The sequence below is a fragment of the Poromitra crassiceps genome (genome assembly GCF_964638095.1).
Source record: "Poromitra crassiceps genome assembly, chromosome: 3".
NCBI classification, from domain to species: Eukaryota; Metazoa; Chordata; class Actinopteri; order Beryciformes; family Melamphaidae; genus Poromitra; species Poromitra crassiceps.
In genome coordinates this window covers 75,499,319-75,523,190 of record NC_139625.1, presented here as the reverse complement: position 1 = coordinate 75,523,190, position 23,872 = coordinate 75,499,319, and the positions used below count along the sequence as shown (strand labels likewise).

At 45.2% G+C, this 23,872-nt stretch overlaps 1 protein-coding gene across 2 annotated transcripts in view; it reads right to left on the bottom strand.

Annotated features, from left to right (window-relative positions):
* LOC310773613 (zinc finger protein GLI2-like) overlaps nt 1-23,872 on the bottom strand; it is a 138,848-nt gene that overhangs the window by 74,012 nt on the left and 40,964 nt on the right. For both annotated transcript variants that reach the window (XM_083633534.1, XM_083633535.1), the window contains exon 3: nt 218-323. In XM_083633534.1, the coding sequence (XP_083489660.1) occupies nt 218-323 (106 nt within the window). The remainder of the gene's footprint in view (nt 1-217; nt 324-23,872) is intronic.

The following is a 23,872-nucleotide window of genomic DNA, read 5'->3' as shown; positions in this document are numbered from 1 at the left end:
TAATCTATATCCTGCTTAGGGCCCCCAGATGGATAGGGCCGGCCCTGGTCGCCGGACCCCACGTTGAGAACCAGTGCTGTACAGAATCCCCTCAAGTTGGTTCAACCTGCAGCGGAGGAATCACTCCTTTGACTTTGCTGCTCTGCCACATAGACAAGATAGGGGAAACAAACAGGAAACAGGAACATATTGAGTCAGAACACAGAAGGCCACTTACCCGTGCATGGCGTGCAGCGCGTGGGGGTCGTAGTGGTATCTCCCCTCGTGATGGCGCATGTCAATGGGGATAGGCGTGTGAAAGGTGGGGAAGATGTGGTGGGGGGCTGCAAGGGACAGAAAAGCAGAGAGAGTTTGAGATATGAGGAAGAGAGAGAGAGAGGGAGGGAGGGGAGACTTCAAAAAAGAGACAAAAAGAGAAGACATTTCCCAAAGGCAAGAGGGGCTACAATAAAGCAACGTGAATTCCAGAACAAGCTGAGCAGTTTGGTGTAAAATATTGGCACTATCGCACAAGAGATGTGGACTAAATAAATAATCAAAGTCATCCCAAAAAATCCTACATCCTTGAACATAAAAGATATCCAACCGGCCTTTTGACAAACACCTGCAGCTAGACGCTCTTTGAACTAGGCGAGATGATAGGCCGTGTGGATGGGAAACCCTGACCCAAACTGGGACTGACAGCGCCGGGAGAAGCTTTCTTCTTCCAGTCAAACAGAGTCTGTTTCTCCTCAGGAGCAGAGGAGCTGCAAGTGAAAACCACTGCCAAGCACCTAACTGTACACAGTAGGGATGCATGACCCTATCGCCACGTCATCGGTATCGGCCGATAACGGCTTTCAAACGAAGTATCGGCATCAGCCCGAAACGAAAATTTCTGCCGATATGACAGGCCGATAAAATAATAATGACCTAACCCTAACCCTAAGCTGTTTAAGTAGGATGCATTTTACAGTTTTGTTTGAAAGAAAATGTTATATAAATAAAAAATATGGCATGTTTTACATAACCTAAGTTGAAGTAGTTTTCTTATTTTGCCCAGTGAATGTGTACACTCCACCAGTGCAGGACGCCTCGCCCCTCCCTCGCTTCGGGGGCTCAAAAGTCGCTCATCCCGATCTCGACTCTTCTCGTCCCTGGCACCTCAATGGTGGAACGAGCTTCCACCTTCGGTCAGGACAGCTGAATCACTGCCGATCTTTCGGAAAAGACTAAAGACACACCTTTTCAGGCTCCATCTGGGCCCTTCTGATCTAACTTCTTTCTCTATCTTTCTAAAAAAAACAACAACAACAACAACACTAACCTAAACTAAACTTGTACCACTGTTCCTTCAGAGGTTGTAGTTGTCATAGACTGTGTTGCATAGTTGATTGCTCTATTGCTGACAAAAATGTGTTATTGTAAGTCGCTTTGGATAAAAGCGTCTGCCAAATGACGTAATGTAATGTAGTAATGTACATTTTGAAAAGCATTGTATTTATATCTGCATCTGCCAGTTGGCCATCACCATAAGAGTAGGCATAAAGTGAATTCCACTACAGCAGAGTCTTGATGATCTCTGAAATTAGATGGGAAAAAATGTGCGCAGATATCGGCATCGGCCCAAAGAATTGGTGAAAGAATGCTATATTGAGCATCGCTAGTACACAGCTCACTCACACAGTGATGCTCTCGAGTTTCGCCTCAACGACGCCATAATGTAACTCCAAACAGGCCACAGGTTGACTCAGCTGCACAGCGATCCATTTTGTCTGCAGAAGAACCCCTATGATAAGCCCAGGTTGTGAGTCTCATGCTTTCAATTTGTATCTATGTTTACAACCATGTCTTTTTATGAGGTTTGTGTGTTTCATCATGCGTTCTTTAACGGCCTCGCTTTCATTAAAGAAGTGTTTTGCTTTCAAGAAATCTTTTTGGCTCTGGGAAGTTTACCCAAAAACATCAGTGCTAATTAAGTGCTGCGATAACACCAAAACCACATGATGAAGGCCTTTATTTTACCACCACATAAATGAAGCCTTTTGGGGTCTTTAACTTTTTTTTTTTATTGAGTTATGTTTCTCGTTAACATTTTTCTCCGGTCTTGTTGCTTTAGCCTTAATTTCTATTTTGGATGAGTTCCATGAGGGCATTGCCTAACTCTCTCTCTCAGTCTCTCTCTCTCATCCCTCCCTCATTCCCAATTAGGGCTGAGTATTGGTACTCGATACCTTTTAAGGTATCGACTGAAATAACCCAGTACAAAGTAGTATTGAAACTCCTCCATTCAAACAACACCTGCATTCAAACCTTTTTGTACACAGATCTAGAGAGAAAAAAATACTATTTGTATGGTTTTGCTCACAGCCAATCACCACAAGCGTTCTTTGGTGAAGGCACTTTAAGGGTTACTGGTACTGGTACTGGTATCACTTTGAGGGTTACTGGTACTGGTATCACTTTAAGGGTTACTGGTACTGGTACTGGTATCACTTTAAGGGTTACTGGTACTGGTACTGGTATCACTTTGATGGTTACTGGTACTGGTATGGTAACTTTTTAAATGATACCCAGCCCTACTTCAATCCAGTTCTCAGGTCCTGGTAATTGTAACCTGGTGTAACTCATCTCCTGCTGCTGGGTGCATGAGAAGGAGACAAGGGAGAGGTGAGCCAGCTGATCTCTGGATTGCATTAAAATTCTTCAAGTGTCACACACACTCGCTCACACACACATGCACGCACACACACACACACACACACACACTCTCATGCACGCAGGCACGCACGCACACAGGCACGCACGCACGCACACACACACACACACACACACACACACACACGCACACATGCACACACGCACACACACACACATGCACGCAGGCACGCACGGACACAGGCACGCACGCACGCACACGCACACACACACACACACACACACACACGTTCGCACACATCCTAGCGGGAATCTGGGGGTGACCTGGGATTGTGGAGCGGAGAGGTCAGGGCCATGGATCATTATCTGTAGCGGGGGCCTCCGGGGGCTCCCGGGGGCCCGGGACCTGAGTGAGTCAGCATTCCAGGTCCATTCCTCTCACTCTGCACCCTGACAGGCTGACGGACAGACAGGGTCCCAGACGGCCCGCCTAAACGCCCCTGTACCCCGCTCAGGGCCGCTGGAACCAGGCTGGCTTATTTCAGGCACCGTGCTTTGACTCCACGCGGCCGACGGCTTCACTTGTCACCCGCCGTCTGAGCTGTATTTAGTTTAGGGAGAGGCAGTGATCCAGAGGCCCCGGTCAGTGAGCGGGGATCGTTTTCCCTGGCTGTCTCCCAACACCGCTGATGGCAGTGTTGGGCAGCATTACTCAGTAATATTATTACTGTAATATATTACTTTCCCCAGTAACTAGTGGTGTAAGCCTGGCACTGGTTCTCAAACTCTTTCACATCAATGACCCCAAAACTCACACAAATTAGACCACAGACCCCCAATTGATAAGATTTTGTCCAAGGGTCCTCCATCTGATAATATTTTTGCTTTTAGTTGTTTTATTACAGAACGTGTATGAAACCTGACCAAAATAGTCATACTGTACATTCTGTCATGTGTCACTTATGGATGGAATGATAGTGAAAATAAATTATTCCTACTTTTTGCTGGGGACCACTGGTGTAAGGAATTACAATTTCTAAAACAGTAACAATAGAGTTATCAAGTAACTTCAAGTGACTGCATTATTTCTCCAGTGTTGGCACAGCGCTAAAACTAAGTGTGGAGATACTGTAGGTCTGGTTATGTACGCCTGCGTTGCCAGAACACAATTAGTTTTTTGTTCTAGGTAGGCAAATAAATAAAAAGTAGCCTATGCAGTTGGCTGACTGTTGTCTCCTCCTGTAAGGTTAATTATTGTTCCAATACAATACATTACATTACGTCATTTAGCAGATGCTTTTAGCGACTTACAATATCACATTTTGTCGACAAATTTTGTTGACCAATAAAGTGGATTCAGTCCTAAAAGCAGCTAGCTAAACAGGTTGTACGTCACTTTTTCTGAAGGCGGGGTGGGGTGGGGGGGGGTGCGGGGTAGCGAAAGTAATATAGTAATGTAACAAGTAACGTAACTAATTTGATACAAAGTAAAAAGTTAAGCAATTCTATTACTTTTTAAAGGGGTAATAAGTAATGAGTAACTTATTACAGTACATTTCACTGGCTGTACACTGGCTGAGGTGAAGGCTGAAACAAATGAACTCGCTCCCTTATCGCTCCTCTCTTTTGCAATTAAAATGCAAAGCCTGAGACTTTTGCCACTGTGTTGATGTACATTGTTGACTGATGCACTGTTGCAGTACAAACTAGTGTGAAATATGGAGCAAAGTGGTGCAGTCAGTTATTGATTTGATAATACTGCATGTTATTGCTTTGAATCCAGATTGCCAATCAGCAGCAAGGAGTGCAGGAGTCAGACCACAGCGCTCGAACAAACGCTGTGACAAATATCCATGTTGCTCTACACACTGCAGGCTTTCCATAGAGCTTAAAGGAACAGTTTGTCTGTAAATTGTGTCATCATCTCCTCCCCCTCATGCCAGTTGAAACACAGGTGAGGTTTGTTCATATAACACAAAGGGAGGTTGCCAGCACAACTCCATAGCAGCCTTCTCCAAAACAACTGAAGTCAGTGGGGACCAGTTCTTCAGAGTTCCAGAAAGACCTACAGTATATTTACACCATCATTTAGTGACAATCTGAACTACAGCTGAGTCTGACTGACTTGCAACAAATAATGGTGTGTAGGTCTTTCTATTAGCTGTTTTTGTTTTGGAACTTTATCCTTGCTGTTAGCTCCAACTCTTACAAAATGTCGGGAATAAAAAAAAACATAAAAAAAACAGTGTAGGGAGAGGAGGAATATTATATATATATATTATAAATTATATATATTAGCCACTGAGCCTCCTTACCATAATAGTTGCTTGTAATGTTAGCGATGCAAGACTTGAAGCTCCTCTGTTGCTAAACGTCATGCACTGCTTTTTCTTTGTTTGCAAAGTGGACATATTGCGTTTCTAGACTGAAACTCCTGTAATCTTCATGAATAGGAGCAGCACAAGGGTTCCTGTGTCCTGGGTTGTGTTATAGAGTCGTGAGTGACTCATGCTCAAGTCATATCCTTCCCTCCCTCCCTCCCTCCCTCCCTCCCTCCCTCCCAATCCCTCCCCCCATCAAAGTGTTTGTCATGGAAAAAGCCCGGGGCTTGTGTTTAATTGATCTGAAACACTGTAATAAAGGCGCCACACCTGACATTCAAAACGGAGACGGCAGCAGTGCAACTGTAATGCTGCGCAGCTGTAATGCTGCGCAGCTGTAATGCTGCTGTTGGACACACAACAACCGGAGCAGCGCTGTGGTTTCACCCGCGCAAAGAGGCAGTGTGACACAGCTTACGGGACAGTAGAACGGTGGCCAGTGGTGTAATGTAATGAAGTAATAACACTTTGTTACAGTGTTTTTTGGAAGTATTTGCACTGTATTAGAGTATTTATATTTCTGTCAACCTTCACTTTTACTCCACTACATTTCCTAAATAAAATGTATACTTTTATTCCATTACATTTCCCCTAAGCATCTGCGTTTACTTGGTAGCCTGCAAGCAAGCAGTTTTGGCGAATCAGTGCTTGCAAGTAGCGTTAATCACGATCCACACTCCATTCCATTGGTGGCGGTAATGCACCATAATGTTGTGTGCCAACCGCTACAAAAACTCAAGAAGATTTCCACTCGAGCCCAGGCATGTCTTTTGCTTTGCTTTTTTGTATTACCCTCATTTACTTGTACTTTTACTTTCAATACTCAAGTATCAGAAAATGACCTTAAGATAAGATGAGATCGTTGAAGACTTTTACTAATACTATACAGCAATAGGTGAGTTTAACTTCTACCAAAGTCATTTTCTGGTAAGATCTGTACTTTTATTCAAGCGTGGCTCTCAGTGGTGGTGGCGAAGGTGTCCGTATAGCCTACAGTACCTTATCTATTCATCTATCCATCCGTCTTCTCTACACTGTGACCGACTTGACCGCACTCTCTCTGTCCCAGACATTCCCCATTGTAATTTGGGCCGAGTCTAGTATAATTGCCCTCTCTGTCTGGCTGCACAGAACTGTGTAGGCTGAGAGTGTGTGTGTGTGTGCGTGTGTGCATGTGTGTGTGTGTGTGTGTGTGAGAGCGAGCTAAAGGGCCCCCATTCAAAGAGAGGCTCGAGTTAATGCACCATTCATAACAGTGGGGGGGGGGGGGGGGGGGGTTATAAGAGGGGGCCATGGGGAGGGGGGGGGGAGGGGTTTGGGGGGTTGAGGGGCGGGGATGGTGGACGGGGCAGGACACAAAGAGCAGCGAAATCTAGGTCACCAAAACATGACGGTCAGAGCCGCCCTGCAGTGAACTGTGGGCAGAGAAGACCACACACTGCAAAAAAAACGAAAAGAAAAAAAAAAACATTTGCACATGGTATTGATTGTTAAAGTTGCACAAGACAATAATTTTGATGTAAAAAGATGCTTGTTTCATCAGGCTAAATCACAAATAGGGCTACAATATAGAAGAGTGTCCCAAAGCAGTGATTCTGATCAGATGTTGTCCCAGGGTCTCCCATCTGATAGGTTTTTTGCTTTCAGATGTTTTATTACAAAGTGTATGAATTTCATAGAAACCCATGACCAAAACAGTCTTACTGTACATTCTGTCATTGCTTATGGATGGAATTATAGTGAAATTAGTCCCTCTTTTGCTGGACCCCACAGAATCAATCAAAGAGAATATAGGTTTGAGAGCAAAACTTTCCACAGTGCAATCAAAAAATAGATTTGAGAGCAGACGCAAGACTATCGACACTGCAATCAAAAAATGTTTATTGATATGTTTATTAATGGGAATCAAAAAGTTTTGTTTTTGCGAATCCAAAAGTCAATCGATTTTAAAGCTAAATACAAGGTTGAATCAATGACTGGTCAAGATGAAATTTTCTTTTTCCTTTCATCGTAGAGCTTTCATGAGCTTGCATTTCTCCACAAAAATGGTCCTTTCACTTTTGACGCAATGGATTTCGGGGGAGCGCCATGAAAGGGCAGTCAGCCAGTCGCCCGCCAGTCGCCCGCCAGTCATCTAGTCACCCGGGCTCAGGTTCTCTCTGTGGGCCTTGGGCGCGGGGCCAGTCAGCACGGCCCCGGCGTCCTGGCGAGGGGATTGACCGCGCGGGCTTATTCGATCACCCAGACAGCTCCATTGTTCTGCCGCCACAGGAAGAACAAAAGGCGAGCGCTCTGGAGAGTTCAAGAGGCACATTTACCTGATTCACTGGATCCCCGATCCCCCCTGGGCCCTACGCAGTCAGGCAGGCGGTGCCGCCATGCCCTCGCTCGGGCTCCAGCCATCTATTAGTCTTTGCTTGATAACATTTGTTTCAGCGTCTGGTGGAGCACTGCAGCGGGCCGGCAACACTTTTTCATAGTCAGCCTTCGCTTCCTGTGTACACACGCAGCAGAACCGCTGTTTTCATGGATCGCCGTGCTGCCCGCGCTACCTCCCAGTTTACTGTGGTCTAAATTTTGTTATACAATTGCTAATAGGGCATATGGTAACAATGCTGCAAGAGGCGCTTCACCGAAAAGATGACTTACTGTGTGTACATGCTCCCTTATATCCCAAAACTGACATGAATAGTAATAATAGAGAGAAAATAGTTCTGCATCCTTTGGTTTGAAAGCTGTTGAGAAGTTCTTAAGTGATGTCATCCATGAAAATGAAGAAGTATAGTTTTTGGCAAGTACGTTGTTTTACTTTTTACACTGAATTTGGCATTTTTTTCTCTCCCAAAACAAAATGACCACCACATCTGGCAAAAAAACGGTTGCATAAAGCTTGGATAAATATTTACACTGAAGGCTGGTGTTCAGGTGTATTTAGGGTGAAATGTGCCTTTAAGTCCCTCATACTAAAGACTTTAATGTGTATGTATTCTTTAGCCCTCAGGATATCTCATTGTTGGCTGATTGTGGGATATCAGCACAGCTTATGTGACTGTGTTCAGGTGAAAGTGTAGTGAATTTAAATCAGGTGTTGACTGTCCTTGGGCTTTTTTAATGACACTCTTTTCCAGAGCGACTGAACTGTGACTTCCAAGTAGATTGACATATCTCTACCCAGCATGCATGCTGCCCAGCCCATCAGAGACTATTGACATCTCTCTACCCAGCATGCATGCTGCCCAGCCCATCAGAGACTATTGACATCTCTCTACCCAGCATGCATGCTGCCCAGCCCATCAGAGACTATTGACATCTCTCTACCCAGCATGCATGCTGCCGGCCCATCAGAGACTATTGACATCTCTCTACCCAGCATGCATGCTGCCCAGCCCATCAGAGACTATTGACATCTCTCTACCCAGCATGCATGCTGCCCAGCCCATCAGAGACTATTGACATCTCTCTACCCAGCATGCATGCTGCCCAGCCCATCAGAGACTATTGACATCTCTCTACCCAGCATGCATGCTGCCTGGCCCATCAGAGACTATTGACATCTCTCTACCCAGCATGCATGCTGCCCAGCCCATCAGACACTATTGACATCTCTCTACCCAGCATGCATGCTGCCCAGCCCATCAGAGACTATTTCATGTCAAGTCCTGGCTGACTCAGAGACCCCGACCTCTGCTCTGACATTTAAAAAAAAGTCTTTGCGTCTTACTCACAATATAAGCAGGGAATCTGAAGATCCAAGCAGGAAATTGCAGCCGAAAAGGCTGGTGTCCTAAATACACAAGTTCGCACCATACATGTACTGCCATACAGAATGGCTATTTAAAGTGATAATCTGCCACATCCATTTTGTGTGTGTGTGTGTGTGTGTGTGTGTGTGTGTGTGTGTGTGTGTGTGTGTGTGTGTGTGTGTGTGTGTGTGTGTGTGTGTGTGTGTGTGTGTGTGCACAGAGATCACCTGTCAATCAAACAGTGTGGGCGGAGCTTGTATTATCTTTTGATTATTATCTTTAAGGCCTCAACAACCAAACCCTAACCATACTGTATTATTTCAGAGAATTATGCTTCAAAAAGCTGGCCTGCCATTTATCTATATAGTGATTGATTGGTTGTTAATTGTCACATTGGCTGTTACTGGGGTCAAACATATGAATTTCCAGGTAAAGGACAGTCTCTATGACCACAACAAGGCCACCCTGCTGCCCAATTACCGTCATCCACCCAGCCCACAGCCAGCCCGACCGGCTATCCATCCCTTCAACTAGCCATCCAGTCTGCCCCATTGTGTGTCTGTGGCGAGGTGGCCCCAGTGGCAACCCGCCGCCAGGGAGAGTTATCAGCCTTCGTCAGCTGGGCTTAGGCCACGTGCTAATAACCCCCATGCATCAGCGGGCTGAAGGTGAGCGCGCGGCGCCTGGCATTAAGAAAACAAGGCAGGGCGCGCAGCGGCGCTGATGGGCCGCCTGCACTCGCCTCCGCGACAAGCAGCATGTTGTTAGCATGCTGTTTGTGTAATTTAGGTACTTAAAAGACTGCGAGGGTCCAAAGACTGATTGCACCGTGGAGTAATCACCCACCTCCAATGCATGCCTGATTGATCACCCTCTGGCTTAATAGCACTGCTTAACACACACGTTTGTCCAGATTAAGTAATTACCTTAAAGCAAAAGTTTATTATGTTCGAGACGGGCCAATGATAAAAGGTGCGCTGTCGAGCGCAGGCCGAGGAAGGGCTCGTAGTCGGGTGAATGAGAGCGATAATTAAAATACAATGAATTAAATTGTGGCTTCTGGGGCTGTCAGCATGCTCCCTTGCTAACATCCATATTACCCCGCTGGCACCCTTGCTAGGGGGGCGCCTGGGATTATGCCTCGCCCTGGACTAGTCTAGCAGCTGAGTGGGAAATTACTCCAATGGGCCATCTGTAAATTAAACAAAGACCTAGTTCTTCTCCAAAATGAGGGGTGCGGCGGGGGGAGAGGGGAGGGGGGAGAGGGGGGTTAGAGAGACTAAGAATAACACCTGAACACAAGCGAGTCACTTTTACACATTAGCTCTGCAAAGGTTCTTGTTGTCATGTGTTAATGAGGCTCTCTGGATACAGATGTTGGAAGAGTAGAGAGAGAGGGAACGCCTCTCTGGATACAGATGTTGGAAGAGGGGAGAGAGAGGCAACACCTCTCTGGATACAGATGTTGGAAGAGGGGAGAGAGAGAGGGAACGCCTCTCTGGATACAGATGTTGGAAGAGGGGAGAGAGAGGGAACGCCTCTCTGGATACAGATGTTGGAAGAGGAGAGAGAGAGGGAACGCCTCTCTGGATACAGATGTTGGAAGAGGGTAGAGAGAGGGAACACCTCTCTGGATACAGATGTTGGAAGAGGGGAGAGAGAGGGAACGCCTCTCTGGATACAGATGTTGGAAGAGGGGAGAGAGAGGGAACACCTCTCTGGATACAGATGTTGGAAGAGGGGAGAGAGAGGGAACACCTCTCTGGATAGAGATGTTGGAAGAGGGGAGAGAGAGGGAACACCTCTCTGGATACAGATGTTGGAAGAGGGGAGAGAGAGGGAACACCTCTCTGGATACAGATGTTGGAAGAGGGGAGAGAGAGGGAACACCTCTCTGGATACAGATGTTGGAAGAGGGGAGAGAGAGAGGGAACGCCTCTCTGGATACAGATGTTGGAAGAGGGGAGAGAGAGAGGGAACACCTCTCTGGATACAGATGTTGGAAGAGGGGAGAGAGAGGGAACGCCTCTCTGGATACAGATGTTGGAAGAGGGGAGAGAGAGAGGGAACGCCTCTCTGGATACAGATGTTGGAAGAGGGGAGAGAGAGAGAACGCCTCTCTGGATACAGATGTTGGAAGAGGGGAGAGAGAGAGGGAACGCCTCTCTGGATACAGATGTTGGAAGAGGGGAGAGAGAGAGGGAACACCTCTCTGGATACAGATGTTGGAAGAGGAGAGAGAGAGGGAACGCCTCTCTGGATACAGATGTTGGAAGAGGGGAGAGAGACGGAACACCTCTCTGGATACAGATGTTGGAAGAGGGGAGAGAGAGAGGGAACGCCTCTCTGGATACAGATGTTGGAAGAGGGGAGAGAGAGGGAACGCCTCTCTGGATACAGATGTTGGAAGAGGGGAGAGAGAGAGAACACCTCTCTGGATACAGATGTTGGAAGAAGGGAGAGAGAGGGAACGCCTCTCTGGATACAGATGTTGGAAGAGGGGAGAGAGAGGGAACACCTCTCTGGATACAGATGTTGGAAGAGGGGAGAGAGAGGGAACACCTCTCGGGATACAGATGTTGGAAGAAGGGAGAGAGAGGGAACACCTCTCTGGATACAGATGTTGGAAGAAGGGAGAGAGAGGGAACACCTCTCTGGATACAGATGTTGGAAGAAGGGAGAGAGAGGGAACGCCTCTCTGGATACAGATGTTGGAAGAGGAGAGAGAGAGGGAACACCTCTCTGGATACAGATGTTGGAAGAGGGGAGAGAGAGGGAACGCCTCTCTGGATACAGATGTTGGAAGAAGGGAGAGAGAGGGAACGCCTCTCTGGATACAGATGTTGGAAGAAGGGAGAGAGAGAGGGAACGCCTCTCTGGATACAGATGTTGGAAGAGGGGAGAGAGAGGGAACGCCTCTCTGGATACAGATGTTGGAAGAGGGGAGAGAGAGAGGGAACGCCTCTCTGGATACAGATGTTGGAAGAGGGGAGAGAGAAGGAATGCAGGGCGATGTTTGGAACCTCCTCTCCTCATTGTATTGGTTTGCGGCGGTGATGGATGCATCGCAGGTGGAAGTGGAGGATGTCTTCTCACTTCGCCAATCCCCCGATCCTCTCCAAGGAGGCCCGGACCCCCGGTTTGAGCCGAAATAGATCGGGGTCTGACGCGTCAGCGCTCCTCAGCCTCCCATGTCGATAAATGGTACACTGCATGCCCGTGACACATCAGGTGAAATGTGCAACCCGGACAAGATTTGCTGAAGCGGAACCGCCTCTATTTTTTGACCGTGCGTGTCCCCTGGCTCCGCTGTCATCACCAGCCACATTTTTCTGCTCGCTGTGTTTGTCTGACACATTGCTGTTGTACATGACGGAGAGCAGGCCCCGCCCCCTGCTGACTTCTCCACATTTGACTTTGGCTGTGTTCGGAATGGTTCACTCATTCACTCACTCACTATTCCCCATGTACTGTAGTGTTGATCATAGTGAACTATTTGGGGAATGATCAAACTAGTTTTGGACACTACCTCATTCTTCTTCTCCTTCAGTAAACATGACAGCATTGCATTGTGGTATATGGGAGAAAATGTAGGGTGCATTGACTGTTCACTAGAAATGGCTGTGCATTGTGGGTATTTTATATTGGACTATATAGTGAATCAAATTAACAGTTGAGAATTCGTACACTAGTACAAAATGGCCAACACACTATAGAGTCCACTATGTCTGTAATAGAATTTCAAACAGTGGTATTGACTCTTCTAAAGATGGGCTGGACCTCTTCAGCTTGACTAAACGTCTTCATAGAGAGCCGAAGTCACGCCCTCTTCCGGGTTTGGCATACAACCTACAGTATAAGAGATTTCATTCCCATTTATTTTTCCATAGATGTTTTGTAAAATGCTTATCCTATAATAAGAATGCGAAGTGTCTGTCTGTCTGTCTGTCTGTCTGTCTGTCTGTCTGTGTGTCTGTCTGTCTGTCTGTGAGTGAGTGAGTGAGTGAATGAGCGAGCAGAATCGTGTTCGGCCACAGCTATGCCATTTTATGTATGATTGGGCTAAATCTTTCAGGAACTGTAAAGAGCACCTCTGCGGGTGACCTAACGGAGCCAGATTTTTGAATGAGGTATTTAGGGACAATTAACTCATTCTCTGCCATTGGCGTCATAGAACGTCATTTAAGAGACAACGCTTCCACGCCATTGCCGTCATCAGACGGCAGTAAGTGTTTTCATCGTCATGTGATAGATGGCTCTCTTACTCACCTTGTGAAACATTACAGCACGTCTAAAGGTGTACACTACAGGAGCAACCACTATTGTCTAACAAAACCAGGAAGCAGAAAAAAGCAACAATCTCCCATCAGAAAAGGTCCATAGCACAGCTCCAGGGCACGGCGCAACCTGCACGCAACACGTCCAAAAGTCACTTGTCCACAGGAATTAGTAATCCAGTTCCAAAACTCTTGACGGCGTGTACATTTCAGCCGGTAGATTGCTCCTGACATACAGTAGCCTACACAGTCGTCCCCCGTGCAAGACGAATGCGCGACCCGGGCTTCCCTCTCAATGAGCGGGGTGAACCTACATTCAGGTGTCGATAACTAAAGAACGGATGAAGCTAGAATCACACTTTTTTTTCATACGAAAGTTGAGACTCTCTTCTTTCTTTTGTGATATTCAGTCTTTATGTAGTCATAGAAGAAAATATTCTGTGGGTATTGGAAAATTAATGAAAATGATCAAAAACCCTGGTGGTGGCTAGTGACTTTTTCTGAAAAACTGATGGCTAATGAGTTAAATGGGCAAAAATGGCTAATTAGTGGCCAAAATGACTCAAAGTTCAGGTTCAGCACCATGGAGAGCTGCAGAGTGGAGGAGCCCACAGGTGCTCCAGAGAGGAGCAGCACACAGCTGAGCTGAGTTGTAATCAGCTACTGAAGTGGACTATGAACACCCTCTGGGGAGAGAGAGGAGAGGCTGCATGCCAACTCTGTGAGTGAGGCCTGACTAAACGGCCAGTCATACAGGGACGGGTATTCTGCGAGTAGAAAATAGTTTTATCAGGAAAGACCATAACAATATAACATTTCACTCCAACAAAAAACAAGATTTTTTTTTTTTTTTTGGTCTGAGTGAAATTAAGTTCTAACAGAAGTTCAGTCAGGAAGACTATAGTCTGCACTTTACACTTCCTCAGTTCACTCCTTATTTCTACACCCCATCAGATTCTTCAGTCTGAAGAGTCTCATCAGTTTCAGAAGGAGAGGCATCACCATCACCACCACCAGTATCTAGACTCTACAGGGGGATATATCTGGCTGCTGCTCATGGCTGATGCAGCTCTAGCTCAACATCTCCCTGTGGTGTCTAAACGCCAAAGACTATTAACAATACCTAATTCTCATCACATTTTCTTCATTCATTCATTATTGTAATAAATATTATTTTCATTCACTGGTCTCTCCTGATTGAAATGTTATTCTAAATATAGGTGAATCGCTTAGTTTGACCAAGTAAAACTATTCTCATAAGCATTTCACGTTACGTCTATGAAAAAAATGATGGGGAATGAAATCTCTTAGGTCGTATGCCGAACCCGACTTTGGCACTCTAAACGGACCAACAAAGGGGGCAGAGGGAGCCGAGAGGCTGGAGAAACTTCGGCCCAGGTGGGAACATCTAGGTGTGGAAATGGAATGAGTAATGTGCTCCACTCCCTCCAAAACTACTATGGAGGTGCTCTGTGCAGGGGGCTTGACCCCCAGCTGCTCCAGTAGCCACCAGGCTGTCCTGGGCTGCTTCCAGGTGTGAACATGTGTAACGTATTGGATGTGATAGAGAAAGAGAGCAACAGAGCATGTGCGCTCAGCAAAACACCGACCATGCATAAATCAGTATGTCCAGATCTGCAGATGACTCTGGACTCATGCGATCGGATTGTCCTTCTCTACATCGACCCTCCCCCATGGCCGTCGTGACCTTTGACTTCAGAGTCTGAGCTTATCCGACCGCTGCTACTGCCTCCACACAAAACCCTCTTTACAAACACTTGAGAATGAGCTCTCCTCAACAATACTCGTCACTTTCCTCTCAGCCTCTTTTCTCCTTTAAAGAGATGTGTGAGAGACACAATGAGGGAGAAAAGAGAGAAAGAGAGGCAGAGACCAACTTAAAGGGAAGTGACTTTCTAAGCCGTATTACCTCCTCCCCGATACCTAGGTCAGCTGTTTTACCAGCTTGACTGTAGGGGATGTTCCCCATACACACACTGCTAAACAGATACACACACTGCTAAACAGATAGGACTCAGAACAACTGCCAAGACACATCCAACTTCCATCTAACCATTTGGTCCTGCAGTGAAAAGGATGCTATTTTTGCTAAATCAAATGAGAAACCGCAAATCATTAGACACAGTTCTCAGTCTCTATATCCGCGTTGCAGAGATGGGGACTTGGACGTGAGTCGCACACACAGTGACTTGAGACTTGACTTGACACTCGTCCTCAAAGACTTGAAACCTTTGTTTTTTATGTTTTTTTCCAGATTTTTTTGAATCCCCCATTAGTGCAATTTTTTTTTTTTATCCTGGTTGCTGCTCCACCCTCTGCCGATCTGGGGAGAGCCGAAACTGGCTCCATACTTCCTCCGAGACATGGGCAGTAGCCAGCTGCTTCTTTTCACCTGACAGAGGAAGCTTCACCAGTAGGACATAGCACGTGGGAGGATCACGCTATTCCAACGAGTTCCCCTCCCTCCGAACAGGCCAAAGGAGACACCATTTCAGCGACCAGGATATTGCATGTTTTGGTGAGGGGTTCCTACATGAAGGAAACCCCCAGGGGGCACGGGGAGAACATGCAAACTCCACACAGAAAGGCCCTTTTGAGGACCCCACCTGGGCGGTGGGCACTCGAGGACATGCGGACGGGCACGCATTCCTTCAGCGCTTACAACGTCCAAGGTGGGAATCGAACCCAGGACCTTCTAGCTGTGAGGCGAAAGCGCTCACAGCGCGACTTGTGAACAATATTTATTTTATGTTTTTAGTTTTTTTTTGTGTGCATTAACATTAAGGAAATGTCTACTAATGTCATCTAAGCAATGCTGATACTGTATGCTAATAGATAAAGGAATGAGCATAATACAGTACATGCTTTGAACTCCTTCGTTTTAGCTATGCAGTGTTCTAAGCAGACTGGATGGCAGGCAGCAGATGATAGATCGTTCATCCATAAGAGAGTTGAGACTTGTGACCAATGGCTTGAGACTTGACTTGGACTTGCCCCATAAAAGACTTGAGCCTTGACTTGGACTTGAGCTCAAAGACTTGAGACTTGACTTGGACTTGAGCTCAAAGACTTGAGACTTGACTTGGACTTGAGCTCAAAGTCTTGAGACTTGACTTGATCGCACGGTGGCTCAGTGGTAGAGCTGTCGCCTCACAGTCAGAAGGTCCTGAGTTCGATTCTCGCCTGGGACACTGTGAGCGCTGTAGTTGTGTGTTCCCCCCATATCTTCAGTGCCTACTGCCCAGGTGGGGTATCTCGTCGTAAGGGCCTTTCTCTCTGTGTGGAGTTTGCATGTTCTCCCCGTGCTCCCCCAGGGGGTTCCTCCGTATATAACCCCCCCACTAAAAACATGCAGAAGATCAGATCTTCATCGTCATCCGACCAGTGACGACAACATCCGAAGTTGGTCCCCGGGCGCTGTACGAGAAAGCGACCACTGCTCCTGGCCTGCCCCTCGGAGGAAATTACATGCCTGGATGGGTTAAATGCAGAGGACACTTTTCACCGGCCACCGTCAGCATGAGTGTGTTGTGGCCGCATGCATGTATTGTGGTGTTCGTGTGACAATAAAAGACGGGGCTTGTCCCGTTACGAGAGAGTTTTTAAAAAGATGACTGGTGAGCATCTCTGTCGCGTTGCTCAAATAGAGACTGAGAACTTTCTCATAGCTTTTGTTGTTAAAACTGGGTGGAAACAACAAAAAAAAAAGCTGTGTCGCACAACCAACCCAGAGTCTTTAGGAGCAGAAGGGGCGGTGACAAGCTGTGTCGCACAACCAACCCAGAGTCTTTAGGAGCAGAAGGGGCGGTGACAAGCTGTGTCGCACAACCAACCCAGAGTCTTTAGGAGCAGAAGGGGCGGTGACATCATGCAGAAGTCGTCTGCTTGTAAACGGATAAAACGGAATCAAATAATGCAACGTTGCTGAGGACGTCGATTTTCAAGTCAAGTCAAAGCACTAAGACACAAGCAGCTTTATCTCAGTTTAGGCTTGGGCCGATTTTTGATAATATCCAATATTTACATTACGTCATTTTGCGATATATTGTTGCCATATTCCATATTGAATATACATTTTTGTTTTGTTTTTCGTTTTTTTGCCCTGCTGCCGACCCTCAACAACCCCCCACGATATTTAATTTGGGATATGGCCCAATCCTACCTCAGCTGACATGGCACAGCAGTCCCTCAACATGCCCGGGGAGTTTCTCGTAAAAGCCTAAAATGAGGAACAGCCGTTGGGTGCGGATATGCCTCCTGTGCGCTTGGATCCTGGTGACTTTGCAGGGGATGGAGGGGTCGGGGGTGGAGGGGTCGGGGGTGGAAAGGGGATTTGTCCCAGCTGGAGATTCCTCTCCACGGCCGCCTGCTCAGGCGCCCTCAAATTTGTCCTGAACAGGCGTTTCATCAAGTCTACTCTACTTAAATCGCCTTGTTCATCATAAAAGCACGACTTCTCCCAGAGTTTTCCGTCCCGGGCAGCAGCTGTCTTCACTCACTGTGTTCACAGGCACAAATAGCTTCATGACAGAAGGATTTGCGTGCTTTGGCATGGAGAACAATAATAGACACGGGAAGCTGCTTTAAAAAAGTTCAGTCGCTATGATTATTTGGATCCATTGGCACAAATGCCTTCATTTCATTTCAGCTCATCTTGGTACAGTTATACTCCGTTAAAAACAGTTCAATATGATTAGCTTGGCTCAGTTCAGTTCGTTTCAGAAAACCACATCCTTTTCTATTTTATACATGCAGAGCTGGCCAGGCCTAGTGAGAAAGGTTGTCCTGTAAACCAACAGTCTCATGTTGAAAAAGTGTTGTTGAACAAGATACTTAATCTGACCTGTTATGTACAGTACAAGATACTTAATCTGACCTGTTATGTACAGTACAAGAGACTTAATCTGACCTGTTATGTACAGTACAAGAGACTTAATCTGACCTGTTATGTACAGTACAAGAGACTTAATCTAACCTGTTATGTACAGTACAAGATACTTAATCTGACCTGTTATGTACAGTACAAGAGACTTAATCTGACCTGTTATGTACAGTACAAGAGACTTAATCTAACCTGTTATGTACAGTACAAGATACTTAATCTGACCTGTTATGTACAGTACAAGAGACTTAATCTAACCTGTTATGTACAGTACAAGAGACTTAATCTGACCTGTTATGTACAGTACAAGATACTTAATCTAACCTGTTATGTACAGTACAAGAGACTTAATCTAACCTGTTATGTACAGTACAAGATACTTAATCTGACCTGTTATGTACAGTACAAGAGACTTAATCTAACCTGTTATGTACAGTACAAGAGACTTAATCTGACCTGTTATGTACAGTACAAGATACTTAATCTAACCTGTTATGTACAGTACAAGAGACTTAATCTGACCTGTTATGTACAGTACAAGATACTTAATCTAACCTGTTATGTACAGTACAAGAGACTTAATCTAACCTGTTATGTACAGTACAAGAGACTTAATCTGACCTGTTATGTACAGTACAAGATACTTAATCTAACCTGTTATGTACAGTACAAGAGACTTAATCTGACCTGTTATGTACAGTACAAGATACTTAATCTAACCTGTTATGTACAGTACAAGAGACTTAATCTGACCTGTTATGTACAGTACAAGAGACTTAATCTGACCTGTTATGTACAGTACAAGAGACTTAATCTAACCTGTTATGTACAGTACAAGAGACTTAATCTGACCTGTTATGTACAGTACAAGATACTTAATCTGACCTGTTATGTACAGTACAAGAGACTTAATCTGACCTGTTATGTACAGTACAAGATACTTAATCTGACCTGTTATGTACAGTACAAGATACTTAATCTAACCTGTTATGTACAGTACAAGAGACTTAATCTGACCTGTTATGTACAGTACAAGATACTTAATCTAACCTGTTATGTACAGTACAAGAGACTTAATCTGACCTGTTATGTACAGTACAAGAGACTTAATCTGACCTGTTATGTACAGTACAAGATACTTAATCTAACCTGTTATGTACAGTACAAGAGACTTAATCTAACCTGTTTTGTACAGTACAAGAGACTTAGGGCCCTATCTTGGTACAGGCGTCAGGCGATATCCTTTATTTGTGCTTGCGCACCTGTTACAGTATCTTATGTGGTGCTGAAGTACAGCTGCGGTGCTGTAAGTCAGACTGAACCACTGAAACAAGAGAAATATATTGAAAAAAGTATCTTTGTGATTAACTCTGATCCACTCTGGCCCGATTTCAGGGTCATTCATTTCCTTTCCAGGGTCGTGGGGGTCTGGGTTCTATCCCAGCATGCATTGCGGTGACAGTCCTAAGCCATAGACCGTATAATTATATGGACGTAGTGTGACATCACCCATTGGTTTTTGGCATTTGGGGGCATTCTCACCATCGTTATTTGCAGCCACGGCCTGCTATTGGTCCATCATCGGGGAGCTGTGCGATCACTGGACAGGCGACCTATCAATCATGCCCCAAAACATAGTCTGCTTTATCGTCTATTTTACTCAAAATGGGACCATCATTGACAGAATGAACACTGTGCTGTATTGAAGAAGGCTTGACACTGGTGGCCATAAACTCATTAGGAAAGTGTTTACTGGGGCCATAAATCAAGTGTGAAGTAGCGCCCTTTTCCCATTCACTTCCATGGAACTGGACTTCTTTTTGCAGCCAGTGGAGTCGCCCCCTGTAGGCCATTCGAAAGAATGTAGGTTTAAGTTACTGCCACATTGGCAAAAATCGTTCTGATGTTTTTAGCCGCGGCGTCTGTCCAACTTGCACACAGTCACACAATGCACACTTTCTCTGGCAAATACTGTCAAGCAGCGCAAACACACAGCAGCAACAATAAGCTGGCACCTCCTTAGCAAAGTGTAATATTGATATAGCTGTGGGTGAGGGGGGACCACTCCAGACCACTCCAGCGACCCCCCCAAACCCCCACTCCAGCACATCCCCAGTGGGCCACCTCTGACCCGCACAATTCAGTGGCTGAATAGGGACGGTACGGCCCACAAAGCCCGGCAAACAGCGCAGTGTGTCATGATAAAGTGCTTAGTTGGGGAGAGGAGAGGCCGCCTCACACAATGAGAGCACAGACACACAATTAAATGCTGACTCCCACCTCTCATCTCAAATCAGCGAATCAGGAAGGGAGTGTTGGCGAGTGGGGGGCGTCTGGGTAGTGCAGCGCTAGATTCCCTGTCTGCCAACACAAAGGTCGCAGGTTCGAGCCCCCGTGTTGCCTCCGGCTTGGTCGGGTGTCCATACAGACACAATTGGCCGTGTCTGCGGGTGGGAAGCCGGATTAAGGATATGAGTCGTGGACTGCACTAGCACCTCCTCTGGTCGGACTGCAGATGTATTTGGAGGAAGCATGTGCTAGTACATCCCCAGATCGGCAAAGGGGGTGGAGTAACGACAGGGGGAATTGGCCAAGTACAATTGGGGAGAAAATAGGCGGGAAATCCAAAAAACTAGATAAAAAAAGATGTTGGCGAGAGAAAGAAGAGAGAATGAGTGAGAGCGATGTTTCTTCAGAATGCTGCGCAGTGTCTCAGGGACATTTCTTTTTGAAATGTACTAGGATCAAGTGCAAGATTTCAAACAAAAAAATAGTCCCCCTGAAATAGAACAACTTTGTTGCCTCCACATAATGCTGACCAAAAAAATCTCTTCTCTTTCTAACAAGCGATCATTACAGCGATTCATCTTAAAAGTCTTGTCTAATGACTTTCTGTTGGCCGGCGTATCGACTTATTAAGAAAGAGATGGCATAAACGAGAACAGGCCTAATCTGCATATTTCCTGACCTTATTTCAGTCGGTTGCTTGGCCTGGTTTGGTGGCTAATTAGCTTGTGCACACACCACCAATAGCTTGAAGACAAAGTGCATCACACCAACAATTAGTCTAGAAGAGCCATTAGGCCCCTGACAAAATTAGCGCCACTGCAGAAAGCGGATAGATTATTAACATTAGAAGCAAACATTGGAAAGGTGTTTGCAGGCTATTAGTATAAATCACTGTGTTTCAGACAGACAGGAGATACATGTAGGCTAAACGTGTCACTTTTCACATTTAAAAAAGTAGCCTAAGTAGATCCGTATTTTCAGGTGAGATTTTAGAATTTTTTTATTTATTCATTTTTTTGTGCACAAATTGGTAATTCACATTTCTTCTTGCTGTGATTATATCATCATATTTTGTGTCCCTGTTGCTCTGCTGCAACTAATGATTATTTTCATTATTGATTAATCTGTCGATTATCTTCTCGACTGATCAATTCTGACTGATCAAGTCTCTCGGTCGAGACTTTTCTCCTACCTGGCCCCAAAATGGTGGAATGAACTTCCCCCAGACATCAGGACTGCTGCATCACTCCCCATTTTCCGCAGAAAACTTAAAACTCATCTCTTCAGACTTTATATTGATTCCTGAATTCCCTCCCTTCCCTCTGCCTGCTTTCCATGTGTTTTTAATTGAATTTTCTGTTTCTTATATGATTGCTCCTTTAACTGTTCTCACCTTTAATCTCCCCTTTTATATTGGCTTCTCATATTTTTACTACTGTCTTTCTATTTGATCTATTCATGTTATTGTGTGCTGTATATGATCATGATGTAAGTCGCTTTGGATAAAGGCGTCTGCTAAATACCAATAAAGTAAAGTAAAGTAAAGTCAATTAGATGTTTGGTCTAGATAATGACATGGTGAAAAATGTTGATCGCTTGTTCCCCAAAGCCCAAGTTGGCATCTTCACATGTCTTCTTTTGTCCTGACCAACAGTCCACTTTTACAGTCATAGAAAAGTAAAGAAACCAGACAATAGTCACATTTACAAAGCTGGAATGAGAGAATTGTTGTACTTTTTTCTTAAAAATTAGTCTAAACTATTAATCAAATATATAAATATTTGACAATTAATCATCTGTCGATCAACTAATCGTTGCAGCTCTACCCTGTTGTTTATAGCACTTTGTTTTATCTATGTACAGTAAAGTACAGTAAACTAAATATAAATGGCGAGGGGAAAAAACAGTTCCTCCCTAAGTCGCTAAATGGCGCCGTGCTGATCCTCCATCAGTCACTGCGTTCTCCTGATTGATTCTCCTGACAGCAGAGCGCTGAGCGGCTAACGTTACCCTCATCTTTCCTTCAATTTGTGAGACAGAGGGGGACCCCTTGATTAGGAAACGAGAGCTGGGTTGAGGGGGTTGTCGAGAGGGTGGGGGGTGGGTCCGGGTGGGACCACGGTGGGCGCAGCAGCCCGCGCGGCGTGGCTAGCCTGGGCGTGTTTTCTGTACACTGCTAGCCCAGCAGACCGCTCGTCAGCCATGATCGAGTTTCCCTGTCAGTAAGAAATGTGTCATTACACCCACCTCCCAGCAGTTATATGCTCCTCTCGCAGCGTGATTGATGTTAACAAAAGCTGTGGGTGGGAAAATAGCTTCCAAATTAAGGAAAAGGCAAGTATTTTTTAAAGTTGAATCTCGACTTAAAGTCCCTGGAAACCAAATTCGGAGATTTGTTTCTAAACACATTACACGTGTTGGGTTTGATCATTTTGGGGATCAAGCACCAGAATCTGTCCTGCCTGAAGCTTCATTGGGGCAAAAGCATACGATCATTTCTGGCACACATTTTATAAAAGGAGCTTCTCAACACAACCTTAAACGTCATCAGATTAAATAGGGGAATTCTGGTTGGTTCCTCTTGGTGTTTGAAGATCCTGAGAACAAGTCACAGAGGAGAGGTCTGCATTGTGAAGCCTGTTGCCAGCTTGTTGATGGTGTCATCTGAACGGTTGCCAAGTCATTAGTGAAAACAGATCAATCACTCGCTGTTTGCTCTCTATTCACTCTGCATCCCCGCCATGACCACCATGCCGTCACTTCACTCAAGTGCCACGCTGCAAAAAGAGCCATCCCAGCAATTTAATCTGATATTTAGAGTCTTAAAATCTCTTTTTGCTTACAGCAAGTGAGAATGACCTGCCAAAATGAGTGGGATGATTTCACTTCCACAACTTTTTGGAAGATTTTTTTTTCAAATCAACTGTTATTATTGATTATCTTGATACTACTGGAGTGATCTGCCTGGTTTTGAAGGAGAACTTCACAAAAAAAAATGCTGATTTATTTTGCACATGATCTCACACATATCCAAAAACTGTGAACAGTTTTGCGGTCATTCATTTAGGTGACAGTTATTGAGTTAAGTTAACTTAACTCAAAATCAACTCTCAATAACTGTCAAACTAAATGAATGTCTGTAAAACTGGTTACAGTTTATGTGTGAGATCATGTGCAAAATAAATCATATTTTTTTGGTGTAGTTCCCCTTTAAGAGACAGGTCTTGTTTGTAGAAATTATTGAAGTGAAATTACATTTAAGAAAAGTGAAATCAACTCCTGGCCTCCATTGTTTTAAGTAAAATACATTTCTGACTAAATGACTTGTTAAGACGGACATTTTTTGCAGTGCGACAGACAGGGTTTTATTTAGCTTTTGGCCTGGCCCTCTTTCAACTGAGCTGTGTCTGCTGCCCATCCCAAAATCTACACACATCATAAGTCACATCTTTCACAAAATACTGATCTGATCCAGGATCATTTTCCAGGCCCCGTATACCACCTCATTCATTTAATACATCAAATAAATGAGGTGGTATATTGGGCTAGTTAGTATACTGTCTAGGGCCAATATCTTATTCAAAGAGTTTAATTCCAGCGAAGAAAAGCGGCACTCATGATTCAATTATTCGTATTTATTCA